At 35.7% G+C, this 15,637-nt stretch overlaps 1 protein-coding gene across 1 annotated transcript in view; it reads left to right on the top strand.

Annotated features, from left to right (window-relative positions):
* The window catches only part of Pgap1 (post-GPI attachment to proteins inositol deacylase 1), an 82,178-nt gene that overhangs the window by 32,810 nt on the left and 33,731 nt on the right, over positions 1–15,637 (top strand). The window contains exons 8-15 of the mRNA XM_090354533.1: positions 1,500–1,605; positions 2,638–2,693; positions 5,138–5,221; positions 7,564–7,610; positions 8,008–8,059; positions 9,106–9,183; positions 14,764–14,839; positions 15,503–15,576. Coding sequence (XP_090210659.1) covers positions 1,500–1,605; positions 2,638–2,693; positions 5,138–5,221; positions 7,564–7,610; positions 8,008–8,059; positions 9,106–9,183; positions 14,764–14,839; positions 15,503–15,576 — 573 coding nt within the window. The remainder of the gene's footprint in view (positions 1–1,499; positions 1,606–2,637; positions 2,694–5,137; positions 5,222–7,563; positions 7,611–8,007; positions 8,060–9,105; positions 9,184–14,763; positions 14,840–15,502; positions 15,577–15,637) is intronic.

Here is a 15,637-nt window from a genome sequence, read left to right as displayed (position 1 = left end):
TGTAGTCTGGAAGAGAGCAGGACATATACATGTATGTATGGGACAACTGTAACTCAGACCTTATTTAGTTTAATAGATGGAGCACCGAGATAGAAAACTGTATCTTGTTTTCTGTCCCATATTCTAAAAAGAACATCAGTAAGCTTAAGTTTATCCAAAGGAGGAAATCCATAAAAGAGTTGATGTGCTAGCCAGGTGGCTCGTGCCTGTAATCCTAGCTTCTCAGGAGGCTGAGATCTGAAGATTGAGTTCAAAGCCAGCCTGGGCACCAAAGTCCATGAGACTTACCTTTAGTTAAACACCAAAAAGAAAAAAAAAAGCAAGTGGTGCTGTGGTTCAAGGGGCAGGGTGATAGCCTTGAGTTGAAAAACTCAGGGACAGAGTCTAGGCCCAGAATTCTAGTCCCACAACTGACACACAAAAAAAATGTTGATGTGCTTCAGTTTCTGAAGAATCTTCCTCTAGTCTAAGATACCAAATTAACAAGGAGTCCTAGAGTTACTCTGGCTAAGGTAGAACATTCTTCTGATAAAAGTTGTTGAGATCGCAATATTCATCTTACAAAGTGGCAAATAAAAATGCTCAAGCAAATGCTGGGTAACCCTCTAAAGGACAGGAAAGTTTAGTATATCTGTCTCCTTTCATTTCATTTTCATTATAGTGTTACTGAAAATTAAATCTCTTACTTGTCATGGACTCAGTACTTACACTAAAGAGTTGAAGTGACTGACTACAAGTGAATTTTATATCACAGTATACTCTTGAATTAAAGGAAAAAGCTGATAAGTTGTCAGTTTTCTATTGTTATGCTAAAAGAAAGGAGGAAAAGAAAAATTTTCCCAATCAGTTAAGAACAGAACTATTTCAGATAGATGTTTTCCTCTAAAATTTGTACTTAAGGCTAATTTAAATAAAGTGATTTTTCCCATTGCTAGTTCATAGTATCTCTTACATTTTCGTTGACTATCTTCTTTATGCTGTGAGGGACTGAACTTGGAAGCTTACACATGCTAGGAAAAGGCTCTCCCATTTAGCCCTATCCCTACACCTTTAGTTTAATATATATATATATTTACTAGGCTGGTCTTGAACTCACTGTTTTTTTGCCTACTGTCATTTCAAGTAATTGGGTAACAGGTATGTATTATCATGCCTGACTGTATACATCTTTATAATATTTTGTTCCTGTTACTAAGATATATTATTGCATAATGATTGAAAGGATGGATATATCGAGGACCACAACGATTGAGTTTAAGTTCCGACTCTTCAATAGCTGAATACCTTTATTCTCTCTGTTTTAGTTTCTTCAAAGCTAAAATGCGCAGAGTTAGAGGTAGAGTTCTTGTTATGATTAGAGCCATTGACATGTTAAGGGATTACAAAAATATCTGCTTCAGAGTAAATGTTGACTTTTGTTACTATTACTTGATGCTTTGTTAAATTACTTGAGTTCTCATGATAACAAATGATGCAGAATATGTCATCATTCTTTCTAGATAACTCAAAATTCCAAGAAGAAACTGTCTGTTTTGAATCACCACTTTATAAGACATCCAGCAAAACATTTTGAAGAAAAGCCAGCAATAATTTCTGACTTGACAGGTTGGTATGATAATATTTTAGTTTAAATAATTATTCATTATTTTAGCTAAATTTGTTATTAGAAGAAAGTATTTGAAGCTTTGGTACTTGAAGTAGTATCCTTATAGTTTGCTAATTTTCTTATCACGGTGCAGATGTTCTTTTAGGGAAACTATTTTACTAGTTAATGAAGAGCAAGTTGTAAGATGTTGATACAAATTTTGTACTGAAAAATACGTTTTAGAGTTAAATGTCCCTATTTTCCTATAAGAAAATTGAAACAGTGTTGTGGGTAATATTTTTCAGTTTCTTAGTGCCATTATTTTCTGAGTCTTCTTTTGGATTATGAGCTTACCTTTTGCTGCTAACTTTTACTTTTAAATATAATACTTTCCTGGTAGTGTGGCCTAGTGGTAGCTTGCTCCCCTACATGCAGGAAGCCCTGAGTTCGATTGCCAGGAGCCACATATATAGAAAAAGCTGGAAGTGGCGTTGTGGCTCCAGTAGCAGAGTGCTAGTCTTGAGCAAAAAGTGTCCAGGGACAATGCCCAGGTCCTGAGTTCAAGCCCCAGGACTGGCAGAAAAACAAATGTAATACTAATACCTTAATTAAATATCTTCAGAAGTGCAATATTTATTTCTACTAGTAATTTCTTAAGGATGTAGAGACAAAATTGATTTGTAATACTTTACTTGATAACAAATGCTAGTGGGTATGTTCTTTTGTATTTGTGTATAAGTTGGTACTAGAACTTGAATTCAGGGCTTGGGTGCTGTCCTCTTAACTTTTTTTTTGCCACAGATTCACTTTGACCTTTTTTTTCCTAGTTAATTGAAAATAAAAATCTGAGGTACTTTTTCTGCTTGGGCTTACTACAAACCCTGATCCTCCTTAGCAGCTAGGATTATAGGCATAAATTATCAGTGCCTGGCTAGGAATGTTTTATAACAGTCAATCAAAAAATACTGCCTTTTTAGTAACAGAGACTTCACCAAATTAAAAAAAAAATAATGTCCAAACAAAACCAGGTAAATAATTTCCTTTACTTTAAGGGACGTCTATGTGGGTTCCAGTGAAAGTGTCCAGATGGACCTATGTGGCTTACAATGTAAGTATTCCTCAATGTTTTGTTTTGTTTTAAGTCAATACTATTACAGCAGTTATTGTTTCTTCTTTGTGTTGAGCTGTGAGTTGAACTGAAGTCTTAAACTTGATAGGCAGGCACTTCACCTCTTGAGCCATGCTCTACCCCTTTTGCCTTTGTTTTTTTTTACCAACCTGGTCTCCAGTGTACCTGAACTAGTCAGTTCTGGGAGTGGGCTATTTATATCCCCAGTGGCTGGGATAATAAGCACTGGATCTACCTACTGATTGAGAGACTGAATGACATGGCTCTTAAGTTTATACCTTGGCTGGCTTGAGCCTTGGCCATCATAATCCGTTCCTTTTGAGTAGCTAGGATTACAGGCATGAGCCATTAATATTGGTTATAGTATTTAAGTAGTATAACCAAGCAAATGAAAAAGAAAGAAAAGAAAAATTATTGATAAACTAGAAAAGCTGAACAATAAATGCTATAACTACTATAGTATTTATCAGAAGATAAATTATATATTTAAACACTAAAATTAAAATTCATTATAATAAATTTATAGTTCTATAGTATTTATACAGTAGTAATTACCTTTAGATAAATTTGTCTTTAGATAAATATTATAAAAATATATGTACATATGTTTTATAGTTTAATAATCCTTAATAGTAAATGCCTAGTCATTTTTCAGTTTTTTTAAGTTGTAACAATAATTTATTTCTGTTTTTCATTTGCTTGATTAAATCAGAGTACAAACAAGAAAGGCCTAAATATTATTGGTTGATCAATTTCTAGTCCTCTAATGCTTTTTCCACCTTTGTTTTTCTTTGAAAAAAAAATTTTTTTTTTTTTGTTCGTTCGTGGGTCTTAAACTCTGGGCCTGGGTGCTGTCCCTGAGCTCTTTAGTTCAAGACTACCATCCTACTCCTTGAGCCAAAGCACCACTTCTGGTTTTCTGGTGGTTAACTGGAGATAAGAGTCTCACATTTTTTAGTTCGTAGGCTGGCATTGGACCGAAGTCCTCAGATATCAGCCTCCTGACTAGCTATTATTACAGGTGTGAGCTATCTTACCAGGCTTCCTTGAAACTTACTTATTGACAAAACTATGTGATTTGTGTGATAGAATTTTATTTAGTAGTTGTACAAAATGGTTTCAGACCCATCATTCTCTCCTTTCTCTCCCCCCTCCTCCTCTTGTTTAATGGTACTGGAGATTGAACTAAAGGTCTTACAGTAGAAAGGAGGCACTCATCACTTAAGACACATTCACGGGTCCTTTTTGTTTTAATTAATTTGAAGATAGGGTCTTGCATTAGCCCAGGCTGGCCTAGACCTTGATCCTCTCATTTTTGCTTCCCACATAACAGGGGGTGACAGGCTCTACCAGTACACCCAGCTATTGCTTTTACCTAATGACCTCAAACTGCAATCTTAGTCACTACCTCTATAGTAGCTTGGGTTAATTTTGTGTATCCTTTATCCTCCACTCTTTTTTTTTTCTTGCCAATCCTGGGGCTTGAACTCAGGGTCTGAGCACTGTCCTTGGTCTTTCTCAAGGCTACAGCTCTACCACTTGGGCCACAGCACCACTTTTGGATTTTTCTATGTATGTAGTACTGAGGAATTGAACCCCAGTCTTCGTGCATACTAGGAAAGCACTCTACCACTAGGCCAAACTCTCAGCCCTATCCTATCTCCATTCCTTTTGTTGGTGTTATTTTTATCGGTTGTGGGACTTGAACTCTGGGCCTGGGCGTTGTCCCTGAGCTCTTCAGCTCAAGGCTACTGCCCTATCCCTTGAGCCACAGTGCCACTTCTGGTTTTCTGGTGGTTAATTGGAGATAATAGTCTCATGGACTTTAGTGCCTGGGTTAGCTTTGAATTGCCATCCTCAGATCTCACCCTCCTTAGTAGCTAGGATTACAGATGTGAGCCACTGCACCCTGCTCTATCCTCCATTCTCAAAACTTTGGTTTTGAAGGGAAGAGGGGAAAACAAGATGATTGGGAGGGGTGGGGAGAGGGAAATAGGGACAAAAACATAAGAAGGGGTATCAATGTGTGAGAAGTGATGCACCTGTTACCTAGCAAATGTAACTGGAACCTCTCTATACATTACCTTGATAGTAAAAAATAAAAATTTTTTAAAAAAAAGACACTTTCTTACATTCCAGGCTATGCTGAAGGGTAAAATAATAGTACTTCCAATAAAGTTTTTAAGTAATAATTAAAAAAACTTTGGGTTTAACAACACTAAGAATATAATTAGTCACTTGAATTACTTAAACTTTTGTTTTCTTAGTACTGGGGTTGAACTCAAAGCCTTGCATATGCAAGGCAGGTATCACATGAGCCATGTCTTGAGATCTTTCTCTATGTATTTGAGTGATGACCTTATGTACTCCTTATACAGTGCTAACTATTGAATATGGTATTGAGTGTTTTCTTTCTCTTTTAGGAATCTGATAAGATATACTTTACATTTCCTCTTGCAAATCATAGAAAAATCTACACTCATGTTTACTGTCAGAGCACCATGCTGGTAAGATAATTGCTACATTTTATATAAGTTTGAAAGATTGTTATTCATATTTTAAATTTTCAACTAGTATTTATTAACCTAGCTTTTAACTCTTATTTTTAAATTTAATAGACTATGTTTATAACTATGTATTGATTGAAAAGTAGTAATCAGAAATTTCTCTGTAACTGTTTCTTTTTTTAAATTTTTTATTGTAATTAATAAAAGGGTTACATGATATTTGCCAGATAGAAGGTGCATTAATTCACATACATTGATACCCTTTCACATGTCTTGGGACCCATTATCCTCCCCCCCATCTGTAACTGTTTCTAAATTTGATTTTTCACATTTGTTTTAGTTTCACTATATTCAGAATAAGAAATTCAATTTAGAATCTCTTTAATTCTGGAACTCCTGGTAATTTAAAGAATAAGCATAATTAAGTGAAGTTCTTTCACAGGAATTTTATTTAATGAATTCTGATTTTCATTGGCTTCCATACTAGAATTTCAGGTACTTTTGATACCTGATATTCTTTTTTCCCCCTATGCCTGACCTAGAGCTTGTATTCAAAAGTGGTAATGCTATCCCTGAGATTTTTTGCTTGAGTAGAAATCTACTGCATGAGTCATAGCTCCACTTTTGGCTTTTTGGTGGTTGATTAGCAATAAGAATCTCACGAACTTTCCTACCCAGCCTGGATTTAATTCCTCAGTTCTGCATAAACTAAAAAAGCTGGAAGTGGTGCTGTGGCTCAAGTAGTAGAGTGAAAGGCCCGGATCTGAAAAAAAAAAGAAGCTTTCAAATTTACTGTAAAAATAGAAAGTACAGTGATGAACACACAATTTTAATCATTATCAACACTAAGCCACACTCCCGGCCATCAGTTTTTATTCTTGAGAAACAGATTATTATTTAAGCCTCATGAAGCTACAGACTGTTCTAACTTACCATTTTCCATGAGTGCTTATTATAATTGTTCACCCCCAAAATGGGCTATGTAAACCTTAGATAAATGAAAAGATCACATTCTCCTTAGAATGGAGAATGTGATGCCAAGGACAGTTGTGTGGTTCTCTGCAGGACTTCTCATCTTGGTAGTATGTTCGTAGTTGGATTGGCATTCAGATACTGGGACACTGTTCTTGCATCTGTAAATTTTATAGTAAAAGTTTTAGATAGCATTGCTTTTCAATTTTAACCCAAGCTAAATATACAGTGTTGTGAAAACATAATGACCCATTACACTATGTACTATGACCCTTTCTACTTAGGAGACAGAGATAGGAGGATGGAAAGTTGAGGCTAGCCCAGGCAAACATTGTCAAGACCCTCTCTCAAAAACCCAAATGTGAAAAAACAAAAACAACTGGAAATGGTACTGTGGCTTAAATGGTAGAGCTCTAGCCTTGAGAAAGCCCAAGGACAGTGCTCAGGCCCCAAGTTCAAGCCCTAGGGCTGGCAAAAAATAAAAAACCCAGCCGTGGGTGTGGTGGTTCCTACCTGTAATGTCTGCTACTTAGTATAGGTGAAGGTAACAAGATTGTAAGGCTAGCTAAGGACAAAAGCACAAGATCCTATCTGAAAAGTAAATCAAAGCCAAAAAGGATCTGTGGACAGGGATTCCCAGACAGAGCACCAAAGAAATCATTATAGTCATGTCTATAGCAGTTCAAGGCTGCTCTGATCTTGAGCCTTTTGGATTGTGCTTCAGTGTAAATGCACCTGTGCTAGTAATTAGATAGGAATACAAATGGAAAGGTAAAAGAACCTTATATAGACTGTACACTTTTCATTGCTAGCATTTCTCTTTGTTAAAAAAAGCTTTTGGGGCCCGGAGTTTGGCCTAGTGGTAGAGTGCTTGCCTAGCATGCACAAAGACCCAGGTTCAATTCCTTGGTACCACATACATAGATAAAAGCCAGAATTGGTGCTGAGGCTCAAGTGGTAGAGCTCTAGCCTTGAGAAGTCCAAGGACTGTGCTCAGGCCCTGAGCTCAAAAAAGAAAAAAGCTTTCAGTTGCTCATACTTTTGTTTTTTACTAAAATATAGGTATTAACTAAAACATATGTAATAACTAATAAAAGTATCCTTTTTTTTTTGGTTTAACAGTGGAAACTGCTTATTAGGTGCTATGCTGTAGTGACACCTTCAGGTCACTGTCTTTGCTACACTGGGTTAATGCTTCCACACACATGTTGACTTTAGACCTCTTGGCCTATCCATGACTATCTCAGCCACAAAGTGCTTCTTTATGTTTTCCTTGCTCCTTCTCATCCTATACTAGATACCAGGAATGAGTTGTGGACATTTATTTACATGGATGCTTACCATAATATTTTTATTTTATTAATAAACAGGATACAAGTAGTTGGATTTTTGGCTGCATAAACAGCACTTCCATGTGGTAAGTCTTTTGAACCAGAACATTCCATTGTTCGGTCTTCTTAAACAATATTCAGAATTGGCACTTTAGAATAACTTCCTGTATTCTTTCATATATACTACTATATTATAGTATTTATTTTTAAGTGAAAACTAAAGAAATGAATATACTGTTAACTTTTGTAAATATTGAAATGGAAAAAACTGAACACACCAGTCATTTTTGTAAACATTGAATTCATTGATTGTCGGAGGTTTTTTGTTTGTTTGCTGAAAGCACTATTTGAACTGAGGATATTAGAGTTCTTAAACTTCTGTTTACTATAACTGCCAGGTCTGTAGATTTATTTTCCTCTGCAGATTACTTTATAATACGTCAACATATTGTCTCCTAATATGTCTTCATACTTATTTCATAGCCGACAAGGGGTTGATTTATCATGGAAAGCTGAATTGTTGCCAACCATTAAGGTAAATTAAATTTTAGAATTTTAATATTCAGATGAGGAATTATTTGGTCCCATATGCATTTTAGATATGGTATTCTATTAATTTATCTAACTCGATTTGATCACTTACATTTTAGATATGTGTTCTTTCAAAATACATGTGACAAGGAATGGCTTGCAGTTTGTACATACATAGTTTTACTTTCAGAGATTAAAAAACTGTTAAACAATTTTCTGAATCTGTTGTAGTTATTGAGAAATTTTTAATTTAATTTAAAATTAAATTTGACAGTATGTTGACATGACCAGTCATTTCAAATGGTAACACATTATACTCAATTCATTTTGAAAGTAAAGGAGTTTCAGGGAAATAGATGTCTCAGACATTGGTAAGATTGTATGTAATACCATCTGTAACAAATAGCCGGATTACAAAAAGATAGGTAGCCAGGTGAGGTGGCTCACACCTACTAGCTACTCAGGAGGCTGAGATCTGAGAATCAAGGTTCAAAGCCAGCCCAGGTATAAAAAAACCTGAGACTTTTATCTCCAATTAACCACTAGAAAACCAAAAGTGGCACTGTGGCTCTAAGGGTAGGATGGCAGCGCCCAGACCCAGAATTCAATCCCCATGACTGACAAAAAAGAACAGACAACAAATGTGGACATGATATAACATACCTAAATGTATGTTAGATGTCATTTATCATACATAAAGAAATATTTTAAGGAATATTTATGGTAGTCCATATTTAACAATACTTATTAGGCATTTGACTTTCTGTAGTAAGTATAAAATGGGCATTTTGTAATATAGCTAACATAAAGTTGAGGTGCTTTTCTTTTGTTGGGTTTTTTTGTTGTTGTTTGTTTTCCTTTTTGTTTTTGTTTTAGCATCAGAATGAATCTTGGGTCTAGCAAACTAAGCTTGAGCAGTAGAAAATGTTGTTTTTTTCTCCAATGGTGAACTGAACATTAGGTATTTATTAGTATTTATTGACATGAGTTAATTTCTACATTAATAAATAAAATAAAAGCATTTTTTTAATTTCTTTTTTTCTTTTTTAGTTTCTAATGTTAAGACTTCAAGATTATCCATCTCTGTCTCATCTTGTTGTTTATGTGCCTTCTATTCATGGAAGTAAGGTAACAAGTGGGTTAAGATTTTTATTACAATTTGGGGGGGAAACTCATGCTAAATTTTAAGGTGTTTTTTTATGACTTTTTTTCTGCATTGGGCTTAATCTAAAACAGATCATTTTGGGATCCACCTATGACTGTTAAATTAGGATCATTTACTACAACTTGAACTAAGCACAATAATCCCAAGTATCTCGGTTCTAAATAAGAACTGGTTCCAATTTTCTAGCAGTCTTTTAGAATCTCCTACTTATATACTTTATATGTACAAATCTACCAGGAAATACAGTAGATAAAACAAATGACACCATTACTTGTCATCATGTTGAAAAAAGGGAGAATGGGAAAAAAGAAAAACTTAATAAATACATATTTTATTTTATTTTATTTTTTTGCCAGTCTTGGGCTTGGGCTCAGGGTCTGAGCACTGTCCTTGGACTTTCTCAAGGCTAGAGCTCTACCACTTGAGCCTCAGCACCACTTCTGGCTTTTTTCTATGTATGTGGTACCGAGAAATTGAACCCGGGTCTTCATGCATGCTAGGCAAGCACTCTACCACTAGGCCAAACTCCCGGCCAATAAATACATATTTTAAAAGCCAGGATTTAGCAAGTACATTAAAACTACAGGAGGATATATCTCTGTTTGAAGGAATCAAGGATGGCTTTATAGTGGGGTCATAATTTACATGGCCTTAAAGAGTAGTTAGAAATTTTATAGTCAGTTGAACATTTCAGAACAGTCCTGTCAATACCTAAATCATTAGCAAGTATGGCTATTTAAATATAAATTAAAATGAAATAGAATTCAAAATTCACCTCCTTAGTTGTTCAAAGTTCAGTCCCAAAAGTCAGTAGTAATAACGTTGCAAAGGATTGAAAGGGACATAACAGTTCAAGACAAAGGAAGAGTAAAAGCAAAACAGAACTATGAGAAAGCATTGCTGTGTATTTGGAACACAGTAAATAACTTTGAAAAGATGGCTTTCGGGGCTGGGAGTTTGGCCTAGTGGTAGAGTGCTTGCCTATCATGCACGAAGGCCCAGATTCATTTCTGGAAGTGGTGCTGAGGCTCAAGTGGTAGCCTTGAAAAAGTCCAAGGAGCCCAGGACTGGCAAAAAAAAAAAAAAAAAAAAAGATGGCTTCCATATAGAGAACAATGCCATAGAAAAGCCTAGATTAGAAAATTCAGGACTGTCTAGAATTTCGGAAGTAGAGGAAGGTATAAGATTTTTCAACAAAGCAATAATAAATCCACATCATTTATTTAGAAAAAATAGATTTGTGGTCTAGAATGAATCAGAAACAGAAAGGCTGATTTTGTATAATTAACGTGCACTAATGAAAAGAGATAAGAGGAAAAAAGAAAGAGGAAGACCAGGCACTTCACCAGGAGTTAGGAGGGCTATACTAGGGAAATGGGAGTAGGAAAAAAAGATCTTTAAGAGACGTGGGGGAGGAAACAAGGTAGAAATTAAAAAGCCCTCTGCACTATACCCTTTCTCTATTGAACCCAGTTAACATTGTTCAAGATGAGACCTAATAATCACTCTGGTTCTTTTGTCTACTCCTCCAACAACCTTTTACTGAATATCATGACATTTTGTTTATCACTTTTTTGAGAAATTTTTTCCATCTATTATATTTTATTGGCTTATGTGTTTTTTTAATTACCATTACCCATTCTGTGAACTCTTTGAGAGCAATGACCAGATAAGTTTTATTATACTTTGCATACTAAGATTTCAGTGTCTGTCACTAAAAACTTGAGAAAGTTACTTGAATGTGCTGGATGTGGTGGCTCATGCCTTTAATTCCAGCTACTCAGGAGGCTGAGATCTGAGGATTGTGGCTCAAAGCCAGCCCAGGCACTAAAGACCATGAGACTCTGATCTCTAATTAACTACTAGAAAACTGGAAGTAGCACTGAGGTGCAAAGGGGTAGGGGTGTTAGCCTTGAGCTGAAAAGCTTAAGGACAATGCCCAGGCCCAGAGTCTTGAGCCCATGACTTCCAAAAAAAAAAGGAAAGTTACTTGAATGAGAAAACTGATAAGATTTCTAGGCCAAATAATAAGAAAAAAATTAGAGAAAGGAAAGGGGGGATGTAATTGGGAGTCATCTCAAAGACTGAATCTCTTAATTACCTTACAATGGATTCATTGTTTCGTTTTGCTTAGCTCAAGTGAGAGGTAATTCAGCATCTTCAATGCTAAAAGCTCTCTTTAAGGGTTTTTCTGTCAGGTAAGTTGGTTTTGAATGAATCTAACTTCTTTCCCAAATGTAAAAAGGCCTTCTCTGTTTATTCCAAGAAGTTAATGAGCTTTTCTACCAATAGAATTAGCCGCCTAATAAATATGTATTAGCAGTATATCTTGCTGTTCTTTGGAAAGCAACATTGCTATCTCTACTTTTGTTCAAAACTATCTTAGGATGAATGTCAATCTTTCATAATTTTTGCATGATGGTTATAATCTATCATCAGAAAGTTGCATATATTCAGATAGACAATGTAAAAAGAAAAGTTGAGGGGCCAGGGATATGACCTAGTGGTAGAGTGCTTACCTAGAATGCACAAAACCCTGGCTTTAATTCCTCAGTACCATGTATGTAGAAAAAGCCAGAAGTGGTGCTGTGGTTCAAATGATACAGTGTTAGTCTTCAGAGAGCTTAAGGACAGTGTGCAGGCCCTGAATTCAAACTCCAGGACTGGCAAAAAATAAAAACTGAGCCAGTTGATAATTTTAGAAATACAAAATGTGGATTTATAGGGTAGAATGATGGAAGGAGTGACATCAATCAAAGTACATTGTAACACTGTACTTATAAATTGATTGGAGGGTAACTCCTTTATACAACTGTTTGAAGATTATAATACTGTAATTTTAAAATGTAGATTTATCTTCAGTTTTTTGATTAACAGAAAATAAAAATAAAACTCCCTAGGAAAGCCTGGCTCTCATGGCTCACACCTATAATCCTCACTGCTCAAGAGGCTGAGATCTGAGAATCATGGTTCAAAGCAAGCTGGAAAAGGAAAGTTAGCGAGATTCTTCTCTCCAATTAAACATCAGAAAAACAGAAGTGGGGCTATGGCTCAAAGTGATAGAGTGCTAGCCTTGAGCAAGATTGCTCAAGGACAATGCTCAGGCCCTGAGTTCTAGCCCTGTATTCTTACCCCCATCCTTACCCTTCCTCCAAAAAAAAAAAAAACCTTCACTAGGAATTTACTTAACTTTGTATGTTTTAGAACCAAGCCAAGAAATGATTTATCTTTTGGATAAAAACTTACTACATTATATAAAGCTAGTGGCATAGCCACATTTTAAGGCAATTTTAATAAAAGTCTTATTACTTCAAATATGTGCACAAAGTGATGAAAATTCATTTTAAAAATGTCTTCCTGACTCATAACTTACCCAAACATGCTTTGTAAAACGACAAATAATTCTGTTTAATATATTTTTCTAGCTTTTTTTTTTTGTCGGTTGTGGGACTTGAACTCTGTGCCTGAGCATTTCCCTGAGCTCTTCACCTCAAGGCTACCACCCTATCCCTTGAGCCACAGCACCACTTCCAGTTTTCTGGTGGTTAATTGAAGATGAGAGTCTCACAGACTTTTTTAGTACCTAGGCTGGCTTTGTTACCGTGATCCTCATATCCTAGCCTCCTGAGTAGCTAGGATCACAGGCGTGATCCACTGCACCTGGCTCCTTCTCTAGTCTTTGAACAGCTATTTTCTTTAACAAAAAAATATATTTTTGTCTTGTTTTTGTTTTTGAGCCTGTCCTAAGGGTCTAGGAGCTTTTTTTCCTCAGAGGTTGCACTCTGTCACTTGAGTTATAGGCTCCATTTTCAACTTTTTCACAGTTAATTGGAGGTGAGTTCACCAATTTTCCTGCCTGTCTGGCTTCAAACCACTATCCTCAGATCTCAGCCTCCTGAGTAGCCAGTAAAACAGGTATGAGCCACCAGTGCTCTCAGCTCTTTCTTTGACTTGCAGAGAAATGAATGAATGACAACAAGGGGCCTTAGCAAGCTTTTCCTATTTTGTTTATTATAGTTTTCCTTATCTGCCCTTAACTTTTTTGAAAATCTACCCAAGAGGCAAAAGACATCCAAGGTTTAGTTGCCAGAAAACTAAAGATGGACTCCACTAGCTTGCTACTTTCTGGAGGCAACAGATTACTTGCTTTCTATAACGAGGAAATCAATTCTTTGTTTTCTTAGTACTTGGATTTTAATTCAGGAGTTTATGCTTACTGGGCAGTCATCTATCACTTGGATCATTCCTCTAGGCCTAAAATTCTTCTTTTTGTTTTTTAGATCAGCTTCTGTTGATTAAAATAATTTTATTACATTGTGGATATTATTTTAATCTTTTTACCTTTACAGAAACAATTCTTGTAGCTAGCTGTGAACAAAGTTTCTTACAGTTTTAAAGAATGTTATTTAAAAAGAAATTTCCCTACAAAAATTGTAATGGTGCAATGTCACTATTTTTCTTCATATATAGTAAAGCTTTTTTCCATTTTCTATAAAATTGGTTGGCCTTGAATAATCTCACACAGTTAACATTAGTCATTTGTAGATGAATGACAATAAGTCTTCGCATTCCTTTTTAAATATAAACTCATCTTTTTTGTTGGTCATGGGACTTGAACTCTGGGCCTGGCACTGTCCTTGAGCTCTTCAGCTCAAGGCTACCTCCCTGTCCCTTGAGCCACAGCCCTATTTTCTTTTTTAAATCTTTTTTGACTAGTTAGCAAATGTAGGATTTTTTTGTGTGCCAGTCCTGGGGCTTGAACTTAGGGCCTGAGCACTGTCCTTGGGCTTCTTCCTCAAAGCCAGCACTCTGCCACTTGAGCCACAGAACCACTTCTGGTTTTTTCTATTTAATGGTACTGAGGAATCGAACTCGGCTCTTTGTGCATGCTAGGCAGGCACTCTACTACTAGGTCAAACTCCCAGCCCCAAATATATATTTTTTAAAAAGTACCATTACATATTCTTGTTGACAATAAAAATATTTATCTTAATTTAGAGTTAGCCTTGGATCTTAATGCTTTAAATGTCCTACAGACACACAAAACTATAAAGTGTTATTATGAAGTTATTGTAGAAATGACACATTAATAATTTCAATTAATTTAAGCCAATTTTCTCAGTTTTAGAGTATTGGAAATCCATAAGGATTTCTTGCTACATAAGATATAGAGTTAGAATGTGATCACTACTAAATAGCAAAGCTAAGACTGTATATACACCACACACACACACACACACACACACACACACACTTCCACTTAGACATCAAGATCTTCTACTGTTTTATTTTTATTTATTTATTTATTTATTTATTTATTTATTTATTTATTTGTCTATCATGGGGCTTGAACTTTGTAGCCACAGTCCCACTTCTGGTTTTCTAGTGGTTAATTGGAGACTACAGTCTCACAGACTTTTGTGCCCAGCCTGGCTTTGAACAGAGATCCTCAGATCTCAGTTTCCTGAGTAGCTAGGATTACAAGCGTGAGCCACTGATCCCCAGCTCTGTTTTTTCTAATACATCAATATTTTGTATTTCAGTTTGTTGCAGATTGTGAATTCTTTAAAAAAGAGACAAGATCCATACAGCTTCCTGTAACTCATCTTTTTTCCTTCGGTAAGCACTTGGTTTTGGATAACTTTTTTTTTTTGGCGGGGGGGGGGGGGGGGTCATAGGACTTGAACTCTGGGCCTGGAAGCTGTCCCTAAGCCCTTCAGCTCAAGGCTATTGCCCTACCCTTGAGCCAAGCCCCACTTCCCATTTTCCCTGATTAATTGGAGATAAGAATCTCATGTTCTTTAGTGCTCAGGCTGGCTTTGAACCATGATCCTCAAATCTCAGCCTCTTGAGTAGCTAGGATTGCAGGTATGAGCCACCAGGCTCAGCCTTACTTTTATTTTTAATGTTGCTATAGGTATACATATTTTTATTCAGTGGGTTATAAACCAGTACTGACATCGTGTATCTTTTGGTTGTTAGGAATGTTTTTCAGGTTGGATCCTGTGTCCTTTTGATATGCTTCGTGCTTTCCATATAGTGTGTTTGTATGTATCCATATCCATAAAGAGAATCTCTATTACTTGATAGATAATACTGTATTACTACAGAAATAACAAAAAGCTTATAAAGTGAAACACCTACAAAGAAAACATACCTTTCTGAAATTGGATATAAATACTTGAATTTCTTAATTTCAAAAGTATTGGCATTGCTTTATTTAATCAAATGTTTAAAAAACCTTTTGATGTTCTAAATTATACATTACTTTTGTTTCACTAGGATTGTCTTCAAGGAAAGTAATATTAAATACAAGTGGCCTCTACTACAATATAGAGCTTCTAAACTTTGGACAGGTAACTATCCTGACTGTACCAGAAAACATTGACTTGACTTTGTGTATTGTTTCACTAATCA

Source organism: Megascapheus bottae, chromosome 21, assembly GCF_031878675.1.
Source record: "Megascapheus bottae isolate mThoBot1 chromosome 21, mThoBot2.hap1, whole genome shotgun sequence".
Taxonomy (NCBI): Eukaryota; Metazoa; Chordata; class Mammalia; order Rodentia; family Geomyidae; genus Megascapheus; species Megascapheus bottae.
This window is presented reverse-complemented; position numbering and strand designations above follow the sequence as displayed.